The 24,401-nt window shown below is 32.2% G+C and overlaps 4 protein-coding genes across 4 annotated transcripts; 3 read left to right on the top strand and 1 right to left on the bottom strand.

Annotated features, from left to right (window-relative positions):
• The first annotated feature begins 623 nt into the window (after positions 1 to 623).
• Positions 624 to 3,268, top strand: LOC123924416. The gene is made up of 4 exons (XM_045977298.1): positions 624 to 1,067; positions 1,699 to 2,026; positions 2,154 to 2,231; positions 2,787 to 3,268. The coding sequence occupies exons 1-4, from the start codon at positions 781 to 783 to the stop codon at positions 2,841 to 2,843; spliced, it is 750 nt and encodes a 249-aa protein (XP_045833254.1). The 5' UTR covers positions 624 to 780; the 3' UTR covers positions 2,844 to 3,268.
• A 917-nt stretch (positions 3,269 to 4,185) lies between these two features.
• On the bottom strand, positions 4,186 to 15,081 carry LOC123924412 (actin-related protein 2/3 complex subunit 2A). The gene is made up of 10 exons (XM_045977295.1): positions 14,846 to 15,081; positions 14,629 to 14,695; positions 13,724 to 13,931; positions 9,789 to 9,958; positions 7,925 to 8,002; positions 7,625 to 7,757; positions 7,449 to 7,540; positions 6,412 to 6,468; positions 4,814 to 4,885; positions 4,186 to 4,699 (listed from the first exon to the last, which is right to left on the bottom strand). Exons 1-10 carry the CDS (start codon positions 14,905 to 14,907, stop codon positions 4,664 to 4,666), a joined length of 975 nt encoding a protein of 324 aa, XP_045833251.1. The 5' UTR covers positions 14,908 to 15,081; the 3' UTR covers positions 4,186 to 4,663.
• A 3,038-nt stretch (positions 15,082 to 18,119) lies between these two features.
• On the top strand, positions 18,120 to 18,818 carry LOC123924417. Its single transcript, XM_045977300.1, has one exon. The coding sequence runs from the start codon at positions 18,196 to 18,198 to the stop codon at positions 18,727 to 18,729; it is 534 nt and encodes a 177-aa protein (XP_045833256.1). The 5' UTR covers positions 18,120 to 18,195; the 3' UTR covers positions 18,730 to 18,818.
• Positions 18,819 to 18,947: 129 nt separating this feature from the next.
• On the top strand, positions 18,948 to 21,981 carry LOC123924414. Its single transcript, XM_045977296.1, has 11 exons — positions 18,948 to 19,062; positions 19,185 to 19,269; positions 19,376 to 19,511; positions 19,602 to 19,756; positions 19,866 to 19,986; positions 20,066 to 20,269; positions 20,357 to 20,390; positions 20,736 to 20,779; positions 20,886 to 21,056; positions 21,165 to 21,317; positions 21,404 to 21,981. Exons 2-10 carry the CDS (start codon positions 19,208 to 19,210, stop codon positions 21,168 to 21,170), a joined length of 933 nt encoding a protein of 310 aa, XP_045833252.1. The 5' UTR covers positions 18,948 to 19,062; positions 19,185 to 19,207; the 3' UTR covers positions 21,171 to 21,317; positions 21,404 to 21,981.
• The last annotated feature ends 2,420 nt before the right edge of the window (positions 21,982 to 24,401 follow it).

The raw sequence follows: 24,401 nt of genomic DNA, 5'->3' as shown, positions 1-24,401 counted from the left end.
CATTATCTGGAATTGACTTTTCAGTGATGGTGTGACTGTTTGTTAGCATGTTACTGATCATATACATATTGATTGAATAGTTCCTTTTCTTTATTTTATCTTTATTTATTTTTTCATGGTATGAGTTTAAGGATTGAAAAAGAAATATGGAATAAAAGGGAACATGATGGGAGTAGCACATGGAACAATAGTGGGAATATTGTCTATGTAAATTGAATATATTCTGCTCGCAACCGCCGAGATTAATGCATCGAAACATTTAGGATTTTAATAGATAGCAAAACATTTCATTGTTAGGTTTATAGTTGTTGTATTTTTAATGCTGGATTCAATTTCAGAACCTCTGATTAAACTAAAAAGATCTGAATGATTTTATCTAAGCGTTCTTGGATAGCGTGAGAATCTCGAGACACGTAGATTACAATAGGTAGCAAAACTTTCCCTTGTTAGGTTTATAGTTGTTGTATTTTCAATACTAGATTCAAATTCATAACCTATGATTAATCTAAAAAAGATCTGAATGATTTCATCTAAGCGTTCTTGGATGGCGTGAGAATATAATATATATAACATAAAAGTACTATAACCCAATATTAATAATAACAACATTAGTAACTATACAAATGATGCAAAGATTAATTAGCACTTACTTTTAGCATCATTTGCATCTCTCATTCTTTCTTTCTTTCTTACTATGTTTTGAAAGCAAAGTTTTGTGATTGTTTCATTCATTCATATAATATATCATATGTTTTTCTCTCTCTAGAGAAACATACCAACATGTCCCCTTTTGATTCTTCACCTCAAACAAGTCATAGCAATAGCAACAACAGCACTAGTCCAAGTGGTGGTGGTGGTGATGTGTTGTTGAAATGGGGTCAAAAAAAGAGATCAAGAGTTTCTAGAACTCTCAATATTGAAGATTCATCATCTTCTGTTCATACCAATCAAAGAAAAAACTTTTCTGCTAAGTTTTCCTCTGCATCTATGCCTCCTCCACCTCCTCTTGTTTCTTCTTCTTCTTCTACTATCTCCAATGGTAGAGTTAGAAAACATAATAGCCCTAGGTATTATACTATTAATCATCATTTTCATTCTAAGTTCTTAATTTCTTTAATTTCCTTAATATAGTTTTGTGATAAATAATATATAGATTTGATTGTGCTTAACCTTAACTTTGTTTCAATATTCTAATGTGTTTTATTGTCAATGAAAAACATTAATTTGGTTCAATCACATTTGAATTTGAATCTAGCTAGTTGAAATTGAAAGTGTACCAATAGTAGAGTGAAAAACTTTACCAATTTTTGTCATTCCAAAAATAATCAAAAATTATTTCCAACTTTTTTCTTTGGATCTCTTTTCTTGCCCTTTATCTTGTCCTAGATATTGCATTTTCATACTTTAGGCAAATTCCTTCTATTCATATGATTGACTTAACTTTACTAAGAATTTAATTTGATTTTTTAAACTATGTAATGAAGTTTTTATGTCCTTCAAATTTTAGCAATAGTCATTTTGTGAATTGATATAGTTATGTTATGCTAAAACCATTTATAGAATTGATCTCAGTTACCTCTCGAGGGGGATTAGTCTCTGCAGTTATAGAATTGAGTTCCAAAACATTAGCTTCAACTTCAATTACTTTGCTTTGTTAGCATTTTTTCTCACAAACATCATTGTTTTGAACATGAATAGGAATTTGGAAGATCTTTCGGAACATTCGAGAATGAGTCCAATTGTTTGTAGATCTGCAGAACAAAAGTTGTCTACTTGTATTGAAAGAAGTAACAAAAGAATGCCATCTACAAAGTGTACTAAGAAGCAAAATGGAACTTCAACAACAAAAACCACTAATCATGTTGACACTAATGGAGAAAAAGTTAGTGTTGAGGTAATTCAATTGCCAAAGATATACATTTCTCTTTCAAGAAAAGAGAAAGAAGATGATTTTCTTGCAATGAAAGGGACAAAAATTCCACAAAGACCAAAGAAGAGAGCAAAAAACATTGATAGAACTCTTCAGGTATTATTTAATACTAGAAAATATCTCAACATTTGCATTTGTTTGTTTAATTTATTAAGTAGAATATGTTAGTATAAATTGGTTTATTATGATATTAAATGTGATTATTTTTGGTTAATTATTGCAGTATTGTTTTCCTGGGATGTGGCTATCAGATCTAACAAAGAGTAGATATGAGGTTAGAGAGAAGAAATCTGTCAAGAAGGTAACACTACTGTTTTCCACTCATACATACATATTGATGAAAATGGATTTCTGCATTCGGGATAACCCTGCGTTCACTCGGTCAGTGCATTTGTGATCGTTGGATTTTGATTTCTTTTATTTGGAAAATCCAAAATATTGACCGTCTAATCTTTGATCAAACGGTCAGTAATATATTGACTATGTGAATTCAGAGTATTCTTACCGCAGGAAATCTTGACTCTATATTTATTTGTCATAGTTAAATAATTTTTTTATAATTTGATTTGTATACATTTTTATTGGTTTTTAGTCTTCACTAATCTCTTATATATCTAGACTAAAATCACACAAATTTTATACATGAGGGGGGTGGAGGGCAGGCAATACTATGGGCTAAAGTAGACACTTGCTTTATTTTAGTGATAGAAAACATATTCATCTTTTTATATCTTGAATTTTTGTTTTTATCAAGAATGCACATTTGATTAAAATACATTTTTTTCTACATAGTGAAACCATGATTTGTGATGCATTATGGAAGCTTAATTGTTTTTTTGTTATCTTGAATATGCAGCAAAAGTGTAGTAGAGGCTTGAAAGGAATGGAAAGCTTAGAAAGTGATTCAGAGTGACAAGCACACAACTTAATTTTCCAATGAAAGCTTGGTTGGTGAGAAGTGAAAATTCATGAAACAAAAATAGTATTTCTTTATTTCTTAAAAGTCTCCACAGCCGTTGGTATTGTTAGAAACATTTCTTAAAAGTGGTTTTAATTAGGTCCCTTCTCTTCTTTACAAATGTCATTGTATTGTATAGAGATTATATTATTATATGATATTATTTTTATTTTGTATTTTTCATATCTTTATAATCTTTTGAGTTGTAATATGAGGGTAGGACTCTTATTGGTATGGTAGGCAATACTTGAAGCTCTAAATACCAATCATTCATATGTGGTAGGACCTTATTTGAGAATGTCAAAAAAGTAGTACATATATATCAAGTGGTAACTTTGGTTTTCAAATTTGAAAACTATAGCATATACTATTTCACGGGTTGTTGCATGTTTCATTTATTGTGTTGAAGCTCACTTAGTCAGTCACTTGTATTTATTTATTTTTGACAGGATAGTCACTTGTATTTAATTAACAATTAAATTGACTTTTTTTTTTTTTCTTCAATCGTTATTTTCATCCTCCAATTATTGATCTTGTGTAATTAAATTGGCTAGTTTGTTTCTTAAATCTGTTACTTCGATTTCTAATGAAAATAATATTTAGCTAAGTTTTACTTATTTTGCGGTCGAATTTTGAATTACTAGACCCCTTCCCTTAAAAACTAGAGGGTTAATACACAAAAAAAAAAAAAAAAAACTAATATGATACAATAGTAAATTTAGAGTTTTTATTGAAGTCGACTCCCACACACTTTAACCCAAGACGCCTTTTACAAGGGACAAAACCATGAAGACTCTCATGCAGACAATACCTCGAAACGTGGTGTGACACACTTGAGGGTGAAACGAAACAAAACAAAACCCTCAATTTATTCCCTCAAAAATCATACGCTGATAGTTAAATTTATATATTTCAAGAATTAACTGAACACAGATTTTCATATATTCAAAAACTATTAATTATTTTCATGTAGGAAAAAAAATGCCACTTTAAAACTAAATTGAGGTTCATTCTAAAAGAAAGCTAACAACATACAAAGTACGGTTGCAAAGTAACATAATCAACAAGTCTACAAGGTGGTTGGAACTTGGAAGATACCAACTCTCACTCAAAATAAGGCGTAAATGCCTTAACTGCTTGTTTCATGTAATTACAAGCTTCCAAGCCTGTCAAAAAAAAAAAAAAAAAAAAGCTTCCAAGCATATTGCATGATACACTTATGGCATATCTTTTCAAATCTGGTTAACAAAATTATTGTAGTTATGATAACACATACATGTGTAGATGAAGATTCATATGAGATTGAAAAATCATGGGTAGTTTTACTACTAAACACAATGAATTTGAACTGCAACTGGCAAGAGCATGCTCTTACATTTGTTTAAAATTTAAATTTAAAACCCCACAAAATGCTAAAGCAACCTATCCATACCACCTCATTCACAAGTTCAAACTTGAATTAACAAATTTACACTAAAAGAGGATGCCTTAGAAGATAAACAATTGTACATTTTTTTAATAACTAATTTAATCGGACGTTTATCTTGTATTGGTATCCTTTTTTTCTACGAATAAATTACAGGCATGTTGGAGCAGTCTGCAAGAGTAAGCCAGCAATTCATTAGATGCTGAGCTTGTAGAGGTCAAATGAGGAATCTTATCTTCAAGTTACAAGCACATGGAACATTCTGCAAACATGCACCAGCAATTCCTTGGTTGGCAATTGTGTAGTCCAAAAAAGCCGAACATCTTTACTTTCTCATCAAGCTTCATCTTTATGAAAAAGAGTTGGTTCTTGAATCCTTGAGACTCTATAATCCAAGTATAATTTTTTTTAGACTTCAGTATTATCATAAAACAGAAATAAAAAGAAATTGCTAGTTAAAAAACCATCACAAAATTCATTAAGCGTGTACATAACGAACCAGCCGTTGGAAGGATCTGCTATGTGAAGTTCTCTTTGCAATCTCAGGGTCTGGTTTAGCACGATCCAAAGCCTACAAAACAAGTGTAAGTTTCATTACAACTTATACTACGCAAGTCAACAAATCTTTTAACAGTAAATGACCAACTATGCACTTATGTCAGACAAAAAGTAATTGATCAGAAAAACGGAGATTGTCGTTGGCCAATTCAACACGATAAATTCACTTCTATTATACCAATTCTTCAATGGATGAAATATAATTTCTGTGGCATCGTAGTTGGGTTCTTGGTTGCCCGTTAAATCAAATTAGGTGCATTCCTTTGCAACAACCAAAAGCCAACATTATTTAGAACAATATATTCAAAATGAAAGGAATTTTCGCCACTTACTATACCTTTAAAGTTTGGTAGATGTTTTTCTTAGTGCTGGATACTTAATAAACTGGATGTTATCTTTGGTTCTAGACAACAAGATTCCTTACTCACTTTTGAATCAAAAGGAACCCCTACATTGTTCCATTACGTCTTTTTGGCTCTCCTTGCTTTGTTCATGATCTCTCCTGATTGTGATAAGCTGTTTGCTCGCACTATTGAATGTGCTTTCCTAGGTTATTCCAGAGTTCATAAAGGGTACCTTTGTTATTCCCCTTCTATACATGGGTTTTACATGTCTGTGAAGGTCATGTTCTTTGAGGGTTCACCATACTTTGTCTCTTTAGCAGAACCAATGTTCATCTCCTATTACATTCCTGTCACAACTCACTGTCCTTACTACCCTACAATCTTCAGATAACTCTCTTGAACCAAAAAAATATTGTCCATCCACTGTTTTGGTCTGGTATTACTTATTATGAATGTCAATCAAGTGAACCACCAAATAGTTCCTACAATTGATATAGACGATATAGCTTTTTCTCCTGTTATCCCCCTGCTTTGGCCCATCCCAAATCATCTCTAAAGTTTCCTTTTGCTTTTCATAAAGGTAAACGGGATATTGTTAATCATCAATTCATTTATAATTTTTTATTTTTCATTTGCTGTTTCCTTGCCAATGTACCTTTGTACTTACTATATAATCTATTACATTCCTGTAACTATTCAAGAAGCACCATCCCATATAGAGTGGTGATTGACGATAATTAATGAGATTGCGTTGAAGGAAAACCACACATTGATTCTTGTTCCTACTCCTATGGGTAAGTCTATGATTTGTGGTTAATGATTTTTTATTGTGTAATTTAAGTGCCCCTGATGGATAGGCGAATCCATTCAAAACTCAGCCTGTGGTAAAAGGATATACTCAAACTTAAAATCAGTATTATGTTTTAGGGTTAGGGTGTCTATGGATGTCGTGAAACATTATCCCATGTACCAACTAGAGATCAAGATTATCATTCTACACAGTAACTTGGAGGATGTTGATATGGAGCAATCAATAGGGTTTGTTACTTAGGGAGAGTGAGGTTTTGTGTGTAAACTGCATAAATCCTTATATAGCTTGAAATAGTCACCTCGTGCTTGTGCGATACTGAAATAGATACTAATATGACCTACCTCCAAAGTTTGCTTCAACAAGTAAAATGACATGCAAGATTACCTGAATCAAGGACTCCACACGACGACGCATCCTGGTATGCATAAATCCTTCAGAGCACTGTTATAATTATGCATAATGGTAGTTAGATTGGAATCAAACATCTCTTAGGCAGGTTTATTGTAAAAATAAAGTCATCATGATTCATTGGACAGCCAAACATATAGAGTCCTATAATAGAGGTATACAGAGAAACTTCCAATTCCTTTCCACTATATAATCCCTCCCTTTAGCATTACACTTCCTTCCATCTGTTTTACGGACAACTTTTCGCATCGATATATATCCATATTAAAATACCCCCTTTCCAACACATTTCGCAGTTTTATCAATAAAAATGATACTTTAAATAATTCAAGTTATCCAGAAAATCTTTTACAGGTCTTTTTTTAATAGATCCTTTATATCAAAATGTTTTATTATAGATTAAAATAACGAACTTTTGGTTTCCAAATTTATCATACCCTGATTATTTTATACGTATATCTTCCCAATATATTCATAAAACTATCATATACATTCTACTTTTTTCTGAAATGTATATCATATAGAGACATTTTAGTAAATATTTAAGCATATTTAAGTGCAAAGATATCCGTAGTTTGCAAGATTATAATTTTTTATCAATTTGAGCTGTACCATGACTAAAATTATGATATTGTTCAATTCTTATTTTCTAGTATGGATTTGAAGAGTTATACTTGTATTAGTTGTGCTATAACTGATGGATAAGATGTTTGATGCTTTAAATTGATTTTTCATTAAATTCAGTATATTTTAGGATTTACTTATGAAGTTATTTACATAGGATTTAGTTACTATGCACTGACAGTGTAAAAGAATTATATACGGATATCCAATCATATTATTTTATGAAAATATTGGTAAAGATGTATTAGAAAATAACATTGTGCCATCATTGTGAGATATGATTCAACATATGTATATAACTTTTTTACCTTGTCAATGCTATAATAAAATAATAATATATGACACCAAATCAACCTATGTAAGAGCATCAGTGCAAAGAAAACCCTAACCTTAACATGATAACTAACATAGGCATGAAAAGTTGATAGACTCCATACTGTCCGATCCAGTTTCTGGCCTTCAACATGACGAGGGAAGATAACTGCAAAGTTGAATATATTACATTGCAGTGATACTAGCAAAAAGAAATAAAACAAACATTGTGACAACCTATCCAGACACTAACCAAATGATACAAATCCTGCATTAGCAGGTAATGAATCAGTAGATACTCCTTTCAGTTCCGGTGGAGGAGTATGAGACCACAAACAAGGAGGGGTGTTATTAAGTCCAGCTGCACGCCTGGCTTCAACAAATTCCTAAATTATAATAAAGGTTGGATGTTGAAACCATCAAACCGCCCAAACAAGGAGCAAAGTACCACTAAAGAATGGTATGCAAAATGCAACAAAAATGTTCCACTCCCTCCCTTCTCTTTTTCATCCCTTTGACCTTTATGAGAAACAAATTACAAAAGAAACCATACCTGCAAGAATGAAGTTGCAAGGACAATGTCTATCGAATCACCGAATCTCATAGGATACACCACAGTCACCCTATCAGCCTGTCAAAAACAAAATTATGTCATCATCTAACCCTAAGGGATGCTTCCCAATCAAATAACTTAAATGGACCAATTACCGTCCCAAATGTCAATCTTGTCAAGGCACTGAGGCAGTGTGACAAAACTTAAAATTTGAAACACAATAGAATCGAAACCAGCGAACAAGATTTTCCCAATTTTAAATCAAAGATTTCTTTCTTTTGTTACTTCCCACTTTTCTTAATTTCCCAACTAAAAACTAAAAGCATCTATTGTTGCATATTCGAAGGCTACAAATAGAACCGTCTCCAAAAATCCAAATATTTATACTACATGCTTAGTTGGTTAAGGAGGTTTCTTTGACATAACAGCCAATGTGGGGGGTATGATTAGGCACTTTATTCTATTTGATGTAAAGCATGTGCTCTTTTAAGGGTGTCCAAACGATATGTTGATGATTGGGCAGATTTGCTCCTTTGATATTTTCATCCATTCCTGCAAATTTGCCAAGTCACTTGCCAGGATTTGGGAAGCACAATAGGAGCAGCATGTAAGGAGATGGATAATTTTGCGATAACTTGGTTCTTATGGATTTGGGGGGGGGGGGGGGGGGGGGGGGGTGGGGGGGGGTGGAATACCAGAGGTGAGTTCTTTTTTAAAATTGAGTTAGACCTACCTGAATCCTAGATAGTAAAAGTGTCTATCCAAAATCTATTATTGGTCACTCGCAAATGTCCAATCCTACAAGCTTTACTCCAAGTGTCCAATGTTGGGCATGAGGTAGGTGCTTTGGGATTCAAGAGATATAGCTAAAGTTATCCTTAAATGCAACTTCAAGTCTTTCTGGAGAACAGCATAATGCAACATATAGGGAATATCTAGCCAAGATACAATTGACAAAGTATAAATAGATCATGAAAATTGGAAATGAATGAGATCCGCTTAATGATGGTGTTGGGTTCTTGAATTAGCAGAATTATCTCTTGGTTAATCAATTTTAGAAGTTTTGCTTTTCTGGATGGGGGTAATGGGATAGAAGAGGCTGAATTTATTAAAATTCTATAGTATAAGTAGTAAAGAAGTTTTTTAGTTGTTGGCTAAGTGCCTTATACTGTGCACTACTTTAGAAGTAGTTCATCGGTACACAGGTAAAGTAACAAATTACTTCTGGTTACTCCCTGATTCTCCACAACTTATCCGACCCTCTGATTACAACGGGCTTTATTTCTTTTTAGGCATTCTTCAATATCATTCGCTGCTAATCGATTGCCAATATTTAATCTCAACCCTTCATTATTTGTTAATAATCAATGGCTGAAACTCAATGATGTATCCATGGACTATTTTTCAAGTGGTCCATCTTAAACATTGCCTTGTTGGCTATTGTATAGAGCTGAGACTTGTTTTGAGTTGTATATGATGTTTTTGTTGATATCCTAACATAGGGGTTAGAATATATTATGATATAGGCATGGGAACAATTTTTGACAAAAAAGTGTTTTTCCTGTTCATATTGGTCCATTCAGAGGGTTTTTCTGTTAACTCTCTTAGCACCTCTCCCCAGTATCTCTCTTTTACAGTTTTTATTCTTTCTCTAGTACCTCTTCTCTATTCTATTAAAGCTCCCTTATATTGTATAAATAAAACCTGACAAGGAAAAATATTAAAGCTAAAAGGAAGTCAATCCTGTATCTAGTGTTATGAATTACTGAACTACGGCTTTGAGTAGAAAATAGAAAATTGAGAATAAAATATCCCAAGTAGCAATGGAAGTTTCAGTAACAGAAAGTTGCATCAATTATCATACCTTAGGTAAAACAAAAAAAGACTCCCTTGGCCGATGAACAAGAGCAACAAGTGGATCCATACCCGGAGCAACAGTTCTTGAAGCGAGGTGTTTTAAAATTACTCTTAGTGGTGCACCGAGGACGACCTCCCTTATTGATGCAACTTTTACCAAAAGTGCTTGTCTTTGGTCTGCACAAAATCAACATAGCCAACTGTCAAATAACAGCATCAACAACCAAATAATTTAACCTAGAAACTCCACTTTCTTTTTCACTGATTAATAACTTAAAGACAAGGCAGATTAGAACATAAACATAGAGATTAAATTTTACAAATTTTACAAAAGGATACTATTACTGTACCCAAAAATACTACATTTAATACCTAAATCCATGAAACATGTGAAAAATACCAAGTATTTGACAAACTTAAGAGTAATATTCTTTATCTGTGCAACACAAAAAAATTGGCGGGCTAGGGTTTAGAACATAAAAGGTCAGAAGACTTTATGAAATAAGTAATTAAAATATATCTATACTAATACTTTGAATATTGCTAAAAAGTCAACATGGTACAAGATTTCTCAATATCAATACAAGAGATATTTCTTTTGTACCAGAAATTTCTGTATTTTCATATGAGCTGTGTTTAGAAAATCTTATAATCAAAATGTTGTAGACTTTTTAGCACAAAAACTATTGAGTATAGTATCAAAATCTCTATGACCAAGTGGGCATGGTGTAGACTGTAGAGTTTTATCCTTTTTACCCCATGCTTCAAACCCAAGGACATGTTAAATCTAAAATGATTCATGTGTTTTCATCCCAAAGGTTCAATAACATCCCAAAGGTTCAATTCATGTGTTGATTAAGTTAATCTCTCAAGCAACTTCAAATCATTATTATCCCAATTTCAATTTGGTATCAAGGCTCATTCACATCTTGTGGGCCGGGTATGACGGTACCATATAGCTTGATCACAAAGCCAAAACTTGATTTCATCTACCCAGGTATGACAGTTGGTACCATATAGCTTGTCGTGGGGTGGACTGGAGCACTGACATAGTTGGTGAAAACAGAAGCCTCAACTTCAAGGGTTACAAGAGTTCTTGAAGGTTATGGGTCAGTTCAAAGGGTTACAAGTGGTCTTGGAGGCTATGAGTCACTCGATAATATTTTAAACACAGCCAACAAGGATCGTGAAAACATCCAAAGGGGCTAGAGCAAGCCCCTGTCAAGAGAAGCTAAGCATTTGTAGCGCAAGAAACAACGTCGTAAACAAAGGCCTAAGTGTTGCTAGACATGCACGTGGGAGAAAGATACATAGCCAACAAGAATGATCACCAAAGAAAAAAAAAAATTCCATAAGGACTACAAACCAATGTTCGAGTGACGAACCCGGATGAAAACATTTTGGGCATTTGAATGTCATTAGCAAAACACGTTGAGCCTTCTTCAAAAAAGTACGATAGGTCTTAAAAGTTTTGAAATATGCCAAAGAATAATGCTAACAACACACTCTTTAACAAACACACTCCAACACACTCTCTTTTATTGGTTGAAATTCACATGGGTCCCATAAAAAAATGTGGACCCATATAACTTTTATGGGACCCATATAAATTTTAACCAATAGAAGAGAGTGTGTTAGAGTGTGTTTGTTAAAGAGTGTGTTGCTAGCACTCCTCATATGCCAAAATATTTGGTTCAAGGGAACATCACAACAAAGCAGAGTTCAAAATCAAATATATGATTCTCAACCAAAATCTCATTAAGAGTTTTCTCCAAGTAGTCATACTCGTAGAAACCATGGCAAAGAAACCAGACTTAGATTGAAGTAGACCAAGCTAAATAGTTATTTCCATTTAGCTTTCCTTCAGTAATTCTTACTTAGGGTTCCACAAATAGAGAAAGAAATATCGTATGTAGGTTTCTGACTTCTCAAAGAATTTTGGGAGGTAGCTTCAGACACCATCTTCATAAACCAGGGCAATCACTGAAAGAACAAAGACCTTAACACTATGTTTGGATGTCGAAAGATGGGGAGAGAAATGGAAGAGAAAGAAATAGAGTAGAACTTGTATGTTGTTTGGATAAATCAAAATACAAACAAAAGAAATGTCAAAATTAATTTTCACTTTTTTGAATAAATACAAAATAATTTTTTTTTAAAAATGGATAAAAAGGGAAAATGACAAGTTTATCCCTGTATTTTTTTATATTACTTTGAATAAATATTATTATTGTTTTTCTGGCAGATTCTAATGTGCACAAGAGATGCAGATGGTATATTGTGCACAACTATTTTTCACTGTTCGATAAAAAATTCTACCAAATTTGACAGTGCACCCTCTCACCAAAACTGTGATGCTCACCAAAAAATTCAAGCACAAAACAATCTCAAAAACAATAATTTTATGCACAATTTGCTTCCTCTAGGTGGCGCAAAGGAGCAACTCTCAAGGATATCGTCTTTCGGTGAAATGAAGAACCCAAATCTCTTCATCGACGTATTGCCTCAGATGGAAGATGACAGGGAGGTTGAAAATTTAAGAGGTTGACGGGTGTGGTTTTGCAGTTACCGAAACAGTGTAGAGAGGGAGGTGGAGAGAAGGTGGGGGTGGGAGCCAAGTGCCAACAGAGATCGGTGAGTATGAGTGGAAGGGTGAGAAATCCTATGTGAAAGGTCTAACAGAAGATCCAGCACACATGCTCAATCCAACCATAAATTAAAAGTGGTGTGTGCAAGACCTACTTCACTATTGCACCTTAGACAAAGCCTGTTTTTCTTTATAATTTAACAAAAAACAAGTTCCAAAAATTATTAAGATTAGAGAAAATAAATTTGACATCGATAAAATAAGTAAATCAATAAAATAGTTGGAGACACTTTTTATATTCAACGAGAATTATTGTACTTTTTATGATTTTAGTAATTAATTAACTATAGAAAATTAATATACAAACAAGTTGATAACTATTTAAAAAAAAATTGATAATGAAGTGGGTAAAAAAACATCAAAGCAGAAATAAGTTTAATGTATGATGGACAGGATTGGAAAAACAAAAAGTGTAGTCTTCAACGCCAATATCTTGCCTGTAACTTTTTTAGATGGGTCCAAACTATAGAAATCGTCTATTTCTTTGTTGTGTCTCTTCTAAATCTACCCAATCGAATATAGTGTAAAGTAAAAGGAAAGAGAGATGGAGACAACTGACAGCTGGAATGAAATCAGGACAAGCCATCATGTAGTATGATGCTGGTTTCGTGGTGAACAGATACAAGGCAGGGGACAGCTCCCTTTAATGGTGGTTCAGATATAAGTTTTATTGGACCAGATGCAGAACCATGGGACTAAGAGGTAAACTAAGTGGGCAACAGTCTATTTATTTATTGAGAAACGTTAAGAGAACTTTAGAGATTTAAATTTTTCATTTGCTTGAGAGAATAGCACTCAACAAGTTTAAATATATCCCTCGAAATAAATAAACCTATTTATAAAATGAGTAATAAGGATGCTACCTTTTATGTAAATGAAACTGTAGATACTCGAATCTAGTTATTAATCTCTACTGCTATTGCCATCGAGAATCTTTGTCCTCCATTGGGTAACGCAACAAACAAAATTAATATGAACCAAAAAACAAAAAGCACGTATATAGACAACCAAAAGCTCATGTAGATAACCCGTGCTAATATGCCATTAATTATATTATCCTACAGATTCAGGCTCATGGCCACATTGAAATAAGATCTAATATCTATACCAAATGTAAATTCGTGAAACCAAAACAGGTTGAAAGAATTTGTTGTAGTAATGAAAATGCAATCCTAATCAATAGTTCAATGCATAGAAAATACAGAAGCTGATAAATTGAGGTTAAGATGAAAAAAATCTCAGAGAGGGAAATGGAAAGTTACGGTCACATTCAATATAATAGAACCCCGATGTACCTTGATTTGCAGGAACCTTTGAGAGATTTATCTTCAATGTGAGGTTGAAGCCATCCCTCGGAGGATCAAGAATTTGCACAACATTGCCATATGCAGTTTTTATTGCTTCAATGGCTCCAAAAGGAAGTCCACTTTCAAAAATAGTTTCTGAAGATGGAGTAGGCAACGATACCGATAGCAAGAAAATATGAGGATTCTTCATTGACACCTACAATTATTTTTTGCTTGATTAAATACGCAACCGAAAAGTGCCAAACTCAAAATACATACTTTACTCAAATTCTGCTATAGCATCTCTCTATTTGACAACATTTAAGGAATGTTTGGATTGGTCTGTTTGAATTTATTGATCGGTATAACCACTTGTGTGACTGTTTGGAAGATTTTATAGAAACAAATTATGGTAAGTCCATAAGCTGTTTTCAGCTTATTTCTATAAGCTCTCTAGAATAGCTTATATGAAAACACTTAAAACTTTATTTTATCTTTTGTTACAGAAATAGCTTATGCATAAAGCCCATAACAAATAACAATAGCATTTTATTCAATTTTTGCTACACGTATAGTGTCTTTGTAGCCGCTATTCAACAACATTGACTTTTTTTTTGGCTACCACGAAGTTTCCACCGTCCTTAGCAATGATTAATCTCCGTCATGGAACGTGTGGGGGCACACAAGGTGAGTTCTCCCCTCCCAGCCGGATTCTTTCCATAGGCAGGAGGCAGGAATGGAACCCCTGACCACCTGCTTAAGGGGTCCAAGACCCGGACCAATTCATTGTTGGTACATTAACTTTACTTATAGCTAACAATAACTATAACTATATATATAGTGTAAAATTAAGCAGTATTACTAGGGAATTAATAATGATAATAATTGTGTTAATGAAAACATAAGATTGTTACCTGAATATGATATCGAACATCGTCAAACTCAACCCAGTGGTGATCGAGTTCAACACCTTTTTCAATACTGAAAGAGAGAAATGAAGATAATTAATTAAAGTATGCAGTAGAGTAATAGTAGTGAAGTGAGTGGTGGAATTAGGAAGAGAAAAGAATCAATCAAAACGCAGGCGTTTTGGAAAGAAAGAAAGAGCGAGAATGAATGAGTATTACTAACTTTTGAAGGCGATTCAAGAGAGTTTGAAGCAAGAATCTTGAATGGGACTGCAGGAGTATCATCGATGATCGTTCTTCTCCTCGCCAAACCTCTCTCTCTCTCTCTCTCTCTCTCTCGTGCTTCGCTAGATGATGTATTATTACGGTCAGATCCAGACCGTGATTCTTTTCTTTGAGTCAGAGATTTTGATGGTTTGTTTCTTTACAATCAAAACAAAACAAAATGAAAATGACACAACACTGTTTTTTTTACAAGATCACCCTTTTTTTTTATAAATAAAAATAATCATTTTATTTTATTAAGAATTAAAAAAAGAAAAAAGAAAGAATACAAAAATACCTATAATCCCCTCCCCACAAATATATCTTTTATATTATAAGCTTGTATACACAAGCAATTTCTAAACCCTAATTTGCTTTTCCTGTTTCCCTCCATTTTGTCTTGCAATTTTTAATAAAAAATAATACAATTTTGTCTTGACTAAGATTTGAACCCGCAACCCTTCAATGCAATATTCTCAACCACTATGCCAAGTATACAAATTGTGTGATTAAAATTATGTGCAATAATTGATAAACACTATCAATAATTTCCTTTATATTTATTAACATTCCTTTTTTTTTTACGTGTTTGCAAAGTATTTAGGATTCAAATATTGTTTAGTGATTAAATGTATTCTATATATATTGGTTGTCCTTTTGTAGATCTAAATATTGTTTTTTTTTTACGTGTTTGCAAAGTATTTAGGATTCAAATATTTTTTTTTGAAGCAATTTAGGATTCAAATATTGTTTAGTGATTAAATGTATTCTATATATATATTGGTTGTCCTTTTGTATTCTATATATTTATTGAGTATTTTTTTACGGTATATATCCCTAATATGGTTACATAAATTGTGTTAAAAAAAATGTAAAGATGTTAAATATCAAGCAATTAATTAATACATTTAATGTCGTTTAATTTTAGAAGTTAATTAATACGCCTATAATTAATACTAATAAGTACCGTCCTAATGAAGTAATTTTCATGAATCTTCTTTTGGTTGATGATCAGGTAATTCGTTTATGTATATTTGTTTTTTTTTTTTTATTTAGCTTATTTTCATATATGTACATATATTAAAAATAACATATTTGTTCTTTCTAATTTTTGTTGTCAAGGGTGACAAAATACAATTTGTCGTGCGGAAGGCCCTGGTGTCACACATTAGAGAAATGGTTGAGGAAGGATGCACTTATGTTGTGGAAAAGGTCATGCTTGGTTTTAACGAAGGTGATTTTCGGATCACAGCACATAAGTATAAGTTAAATGCGACTTCGAATACAAAGTTTACCAAAATCAACGATCCAACTATTCCAATTAATAAGTTTGATTTCAAGTCGTTCAAACTTATTTTGGATTCAACAGAAGAAGACAAGTTAGTTGGTAATTAAAATTTTTGTTTTTCCCATTTCTTTTTTCACATTTGTTAATTTAAATATTTTACGACCAAAGTATTACAATTTTTGTTTTTCCCATTTCTTACTTTGGAAGATTTGGAGTAAGTAGTAAACATGTCATTTTTTGAATGTTTATATATATAAATATATACATATGATCCCTAATTCCTTTATAATATATAACATTCCTTATCATCAATTTTTTAATCTTTAATTATCAGCAATTTTTTTTAATAAGTAAACAAAACGATGGGGTTCCAAAATTATTTAAAAAATATATAAAATATACAATAAGCACATAAACAAATATAGAATAATTAGTCCATGAAATTCCCTATACTACTCTTACTGAAAATGCTCTTAGAATTTTTGTATTTATTTTTTATTGTTACATATTACACTTAATTAGACTCATGCACCGCATGGGTCAAAGTTCTAGTTATTATAAAATATACCTTCCCACACTATCTAATTATACAAAACCTACATGAAAGAGTATTATAATATGAAAAATGGAAAAACCTTAAGAAAATCACTCAACGGTGAAAAAATCAACGAGTAATTGACAATTTTATTACAACGGAAAAAATAAAAAATAAAAATTATATGTACATTCACCAATTTAGAATTATATTTTTGAGATTTGATAAAAAAAATATTTTGTGTTTCTTTATTGTAAAATATATACTTAGACCATCCAATATGTCTAAATAAGTTTGATCATTCAAAATACTTTAAGCTTTGACTTCTATATGTTAACTCAATTTGATTGTTCATGTCATGATGAGCTCTACCTTCTTCATGAAAAGCTCGGTTTGATCATTCATGCCACATTGAGTTTCACTTAGGAATGACAAAAATATACATACCCGCAAATATTCGCGGACAAAATTCGCCACGGATACGAGGCGGATAACTTAATGGATATCCACGGATGAAATAAATTGATATTTTAATTACCCGACACTTCATGGATATGGATACAGATTTAATGGTATCCATGCCCGCGGATATCCATACCCGCTAATAAATAAGAAAATTATTTAAATATCCTTAGTTATCATTAAAACTACACAAATTGAACTCAGTTAAATGGCAATTTTTTACACATGGTAATCACACATCCAATCTGCCAAATTCCTAGCTGGAAAAATTTGAAATTTTTTGCTTATTTTGGCCATGATTTTGAATTATCTTTCCCTCTCATTCATGTGTTCGCTTATTGGGCCAAAAGCAAGAGTCCAGTCCAACCAAGCCCGGTCCGGATTGTGCAAAATAATAAAAAAAAAACGCATGCGGGCAAAGCGAACACAGGCGAAGAGCAGAGAGGTGTCGTTTTCATCATACATGTGTTCTCAGAATTCATCTTCTCCTTTCGGCTATGAAATTTGAAACAATTTTCAAATCCAAAAAGCTTCAATCCCTTATCCATGCAACATCTACTTCTCACACTGTCAAAGCGAGAGAAATTCCATTTTAATCCCTTCTCTCTCTTCAAATCCTCCTCTAATTTGGGAAAATTTTCTCATGTCTTTACACGATGAAAAACCCAATGTTGAATAATACCCATTTTATTGATTCATTATCTGTTGATTTTGCAGGTTTGGTCAAGGCGCGTGCAGTTTGGATTTCCCTCCAAAGGGATAAGATCAGATGAATAGGTAAAAGGTAACTTTGAATTTCAATTTCAGATTCTCCCGCCTTGAAATTCAATCGATTTATTCATTTTATAATTGAAATAGGGTTAGAGGGTTTGTCTATTTAAGCAGTTATGTAGTTTATTGTCTCCGCTGCACCAAACAAATTCATACCCTTCACACCTCATCTGTTTTAATTCCTTTTTTCAAACACGATTTTATTTGCGAAATTAAATAAAAAAATAAAAAAAAAAACTGTTTTTATTTGAAAATGGCTTTCATGATTGGTAATGGTGAGCATTTTTCTGAAATTGAAAAAATTGATTCTGAGAGAACAAGTTGGAATTTAAAGGCAAAAATTTTAAGGCTATGGGAAGTTTCTGATTTCTCTCGACCTAACAGTCCTTTTTCTTTAGAAATGGTTTTGATGGATTCTGAGGGTGGAAGAATCCATGCAACTGTTAAGAAAACACTTATCTATAAATTTAAGGATGATTTAAGTGAAGGAAAAGTTTATAGTTTTGAAAATTTGGGGGTTTCGACTAATGGTGGAGCATACCGTACTACTCAACATCGCTACAAGATGAATTTCCAGTTTGGATCTGTGGTTCAGAGGATTACGAACCATGATGTTAAGGGATCTCCGTTTCATTTAGTTCTTATTTCTGATGTTGTGAGTGGAAGTTATGATACTGACTACTTAATGGGTATGTGTTTTGCATTTGAGTATTTTCTATGTTATTTATTCCAAAAGTTTGTATGTATATATGATAAAAATATTTTGATGATTTTTCAGATGTTATAGGGGTGTTGACTGGTGTTGGAACAGAACGTGAGGTAACAAGCCATAATGGATCTACCACTAAGCTTAATGTGATTGCTCTAGAGGCACAAGGGTATGGATATTTTTATTTGTTGCTCTATACTAAGTCTGGGTTTTTTTACTTGCATTATAAACTGAATCAAAGTAAAATAATATGTTTAACTGAGTTTGTTATATTAATATCCATGTCACATGCATAAGATTCAATGCACTCTATTTGGTCTGTATGTTGATGAACTAAATGCTTTTATTGCTTCTGGAGATTACAACAATGCAGTAGTTATTGTGCAACTAGCAAGGCCAAGACTTATCAAGGTTAGCTGAGTATAACATATATATTTATATTTAGTTTTACAATATATGTGAAGGCTAATAGTTGTCTAAATCTATATATGTTTTGCATATTGAAACTGAAGTAATTGATATGAAATTTGTAGACAAGATTCACATACAAAACTATATGAATTGCACACGGTTGTTTTTTAACCCAAGTTGTCCGGAAAGCATAGTCTTGAGGGAAAGGTGTGTCTTGAATGCTTTTTTAATTGTTTATTTATTAATACTTGAATAATATCAACCTTTGTAGATACTTTACTTACTATATTTTCAACATGTTTTTTGTATAAAGTCTGCCTGACACACTTGAGAGTCCTTCTCCAATGACTCTTACTCAAATAAGTGTTGAACCACCAGTTAGACCAATTGATGAGTTTATATTCAATACCCCTAGAATGACTTTGCAAGGACTTAAAGATGCAACAACAGTAAGATAACCAACTAACTCAAATACTATATATCCCAAGTTCATATTTCATATATAGAGTTTGACTGATTGACATTTTTTTATTGAATAGGAAACACTTGGTGTTGTATGTGCAACTGTCAAAAGGATTTTGAATCCAGATTGCTTCTGGTACACTGCGTGTGTCTGTAACAAATTTGTGATTCCAGACTTTAACATGTTCTTTTGCGACAAATGCAATAAGCATGTCTTGAAAGTTTTCCCAAGGTATATAATATGAACAAATATATTTAATACAGTTTTGGTTTAATAAAAAATATTGCTTCTACTGATCCACTTTGTTTTTTATGTTTTTATGTCTTATTCAATGTATAAGATATTGTATGAAGGTTAGAGTTATGGATCACACAGATTCTGCCTCATTAGTGATATTTGACAGAGAGGCAAGTTCTTTGTTCAACATGAGTTGTGCTGATATGTTAGAGACTAATCAAAGGGTAATATTTATATTTGGTAATATTGTTTTAGGCATGAGTGAGTTGATATAACTAACCAGTTTTATTGTTGTTAATTTAGAATGTTGGGCCAAAAGTGGTGCCCCCTGAAATTGTGGGCTTGGTTGAAAAAACATGGTTGTTTAAAGTAGAGACTAAACCAGCTAGGAATCCTAGATTTGAGCAAACCTTTAAGGTCAGAAAAATATGCACCGACAGTTCCATAATCCAAATATTCAGGGACAGGTGGGATAGGGAGGAAGATTCAATTTCCAAACTGAACAATGTATGAAATTCAAACTTTATATCTCTAATATTCTGGACATTGTTTAAACTTAATAATTGTATTGATTATTTTTTTTTATTATAACAGGAGGTTGGTTCTCTAAGTACTCTGTTGGGTAAAGGAAAAGAGGCAAAATTACACTACAGGTCCTTTATCTTATTTTTTTGTAACACTTTGGTCTTTTATCTTTTTTTTGTAACACTTTGGTCCTTTATCTTTTATTTGTAACACTTTAGTCCTTTATTTTTTTTATTTGTAACATTTTAGTCCCTTTTTTTGTAACAGTTTGGTCATTTATCTTGTTTTATTTGTAACACTTTGGTGCTTTATTTTTTATAAATAAATAAGATACGGATCAAAGTGTTACGAAAAAAAAGATAAAGGACCAAATTGTTACAAAAAAAAGATAAAGGACCAAAGTGTTACAAAAAAATAAGATAAAGGACTTGTAGTGTAATTTTGCCAGGAAAAGATATTTTAATCTGCGGTTCTACCAATGTCTTATCCGAGGTAGGTCATAAACTACAATGCCTTTGTATTGTCCATTTAGTGTTTATAAAATATTTAGTTCCTGACCTGAAATTGGCTAAAATAGATGTTTTTTTTATCTCCTTAGGATTTACTCTCCTTGACTGGAAGTAGTAGCAAATCATGTGGAAAAGTTGTTGATTGTGATTCCACTCCTGGAGATTTTACTCAAGATTTGATGAACAAGTTTACTGATACTGTTGTGAACCTTGCATCTGATTCTGATGGTAGTTTTGAAAAGAAGCTGATTCCTGCCAAGGTAATATTATGCATATAATTAGTTAAGCCTTATATAGACTAAGATGCTAAGAATATTTACATGTTATAGAGATATATAAAGTCTGAAATATTGAATAATGGTGTTTAGGATTAACATTCACTGCCTGCAATTTGTGGCAAAGGAGAAGAACTTGCAACTCCTGTGGTAATAGTTGATGATGATTCTGTTCAAGAGGTTCATTCTACCATAACTGAAAATGACTATGCAGCATCTGATGCAAAGGGGACTAAGTTCAATAAGGTAGTTTTCACTTATTGTCCTTATTAAAATAAATTATGTTATATTAGGACAATTGAAATCTGATATTCATCATTTGTAATGTTTAGGATATGACTGAAGCAAATGCTAGAGGCATTGAGGGTACTCATATGGGAGGTATGCATAAGGGAGCTAAGTCTGGTGTTGTCAATGTTGCTGATGATTGTGCTGAATCTAAGAAAGAGTTTGTTACTCCCAATCAAATTTCATCCATTGAAGCTAAAGAATCTAAGAGCAAAAAGGCAGTGAAGAGAGTGTGTCCTGGAAAGGTTGATGACTATGAAGATGACAATGCACCTATCAAACTTTTGAAGAGGGCTATCAAGATTGAAAAGATTACTTAAGATGGAATTTAGCTTGAAGAGGGCTGTTGTTTTGTGGTGAATTTATTTGTCTTTGACTTGGCCATGGTGTTATCCTGACTAATTAAAAACTAAGTAATATCATACCCTATGGGATGTGGGTTTTAATATAAGTTATGTTAATTTGTACTCTTCAAGCCCAGTGGCAGTGGGCTTATAAGTAGGTTTATGTTTAGTTTATGATTAGTTGTATGTTTAGGATTAAGCTTATATCAGCTACTCTATTATATCATACCTCAAGTACAATTGGGGTTTAAGTATCTTAATTTTAAAACTTAAAGTCCAGTGGCAGTGGACCTTTTATAACAATTTTAGTTAATCATATGTGTGTTATTATTTTCATCAGTATTTTGTATCTTTTGCTATATGACATATCAAAAACAACTTTTTAATAAAAAGGGGGATAAATTGAAAATTAAAATTGAACTCAATCAATATTATAAGAAAATACTACTTTTTATGAAAATAATATCAATATAAACTTGGTTCTAAAAAAATTATTCTTAACATGGTCATATTTCTTTGTAAAACTATTGAGAAAAAAAAAAGTTTGCAAAATCAATACTTTAATAAAATACTTCTTTTTATAATAATAATTTATACATCTTTTAGGATAATAATATCAATATATTTTTAAATTATATACCAATCATCTAATAATTGTGTAAAAAAATATATAAAATAGCAAGTCTTTCATGATCCTCTATATAAAAAAAATCGATAAACAAGTATATTGCCCATTCTAAATAATATAAGTTTGAATCAAACTTAATAATCTAAATATCCAAGAACTAACCTAAACATGTCACGAGCGTTTATGTATTATTTTGCTATACCCTTTTTCATCATGCATGTTCCATGGGGATTAAATAATTTGTTCCGTAGGGTTTTTTCAAAGTGTTTCGGTAATCAATATTAATTTTTTTACTCTTAACTATACCTTAATACCTTCTTAAAATTGATTTTCTGGTAACCAAAAAAAGCATACATACCATACCACTTTTTTACAAAGTCCTCCGGTAACCAAAAGTTTAAGGTATAGTCAAAACACTAAACCCTAAACCCTAAACCATTTAAACCAAAAACTATACCTTAATACTTTTTTAAAAAGTGTTCTGGTAACCAAAAAAAACATACATACCATACCACTTTTTTCCAAAGTGTTCCGGTAACCAAAAGTTGTGAAGCAGTGTTTTAGTTTATATCTAAGGGCAAATTCGTCAATTCAAAATTATAGTTGGGGTAGAAAAATAAAGTTTCAATTTTATAAAGGTTTATAATAGAACAATTAATATGTTATAAAGCCCAAATAAAGCTCAGCCACTTGATTCTATCACGTACAAAATCACATCCTCAGTTAGGATATTACCCTCCACACAATTACACCCAAATTAATTTTCACTGCTTTTCAATTTCATCCACACAGTGAAAAAATCATTTATCCGTTCCACCAACAGTAATTGAAATCGTCCTCCAACCAATCTCTCTCGCAAGATCCATCGAGCTTCTCCTTAGATCGATTGGTTTGAACTCAGCAAATTGAAGCCTTTCTCCCTCACGTCGACATCTTCCTGTCAGGAGAGTTCCATCCACACCACCAGATCGATCTACCATGGTTTCAAGCTCGAAATTGTGAGTATCAGTTTAGGGATTTGTTATTTTTTTAAAACCTTTTACAACATAGATCTAATCACTATAACTAGCTTGATTTTTCGCATAAAAAATTGTTTCATATGTGTTGGGGTTTTTGTGTTTTAATCGTTATTTTCATGATTGGGGTTTTCATCGTTTTCATCTTTTTTTCATAGTGTACAATTGTCCTATATATAAGTATTATGGACCACAATCATAAAAGTTCGAAAAGGACAATTTATCATGTTTGGTTCTTTTAAAAATCAAACATCTAATTCGGGGACCACAAACACTTTGTTATGTTTGGAATAATGTTTTTCAAAGACTTTACTATGAAATTTATTCAAAGACACTGACATGAAAACAAGCATCAGACATATTGACTTTTTTAGAAGTTTCTTTGGCTTTATTTAATTTGAATATCTTAACTCTTAAAACAGTATATTTGTTTGTGAGACTATTGTTTAACAATTTCTTTCTCATGCTATATAAGTGATGTTGCTGGACCATCCAACACAGCAAAAGATTGGTTCACAACTACTATAGACCCTAATAAGGTATTAAAACTTTTTAGGTTAACTTATTTTATCTTTGATAGTTATTATGTTATTAACCTTTTTGATTGATTATAATCCTATGTTGATTACATGACAGGAAAAAATATGGATGTGTCCAAAGTTTCTTAAAAATTGGGGTCATAAGCTGAATTTGAACAAATATGGATATATTAAAAACACAAAAAATGATTCAACCTTATTAAATTTAAAAAGGAAAATGGAACCTATTTTATAAGTTGTGGTATGTCGGTGGCCATTAACAATGGGTTTAAGGTACCTACTGAAGTAGACCTTCAGTATGAACATGACAAGAACAACTTCACACTGTATAGCCTAATACCCATTATGGGAAATCCTTCTTCTAATGTCATACCAATCGACATCTCTTCGGATTCTGAGAGTGGTGAATCATGTGAAAGCGCTGATAACGCACTTGAAGAAATTGTTGTCTTTGCTAGATCACACCAACGTGTGGAAGAGGAAGGAGAAGCTGCTGAGGAAGATTATCGTTGGAC

This window comes from Trifolium pratense, linkage group LG4 (genome assembly GCF_020283565.1).
Source record: "Trifolium pratense cultivar HEN17-A07 linkage group LG4, ARS_RC_1.1, whole genome shotgun sequence".
Lineage (NCBI taxonomy): Eukaryota > Viridiplantae > Streptophyta > Magnoliopsida > Fabales > Fabaceae > Trifolium > Trifolium pratense.
Note: the sequence above shows the minus strand (reverse complement) of the source record. Positions and strands in the feature narration are given on the sequence as shown.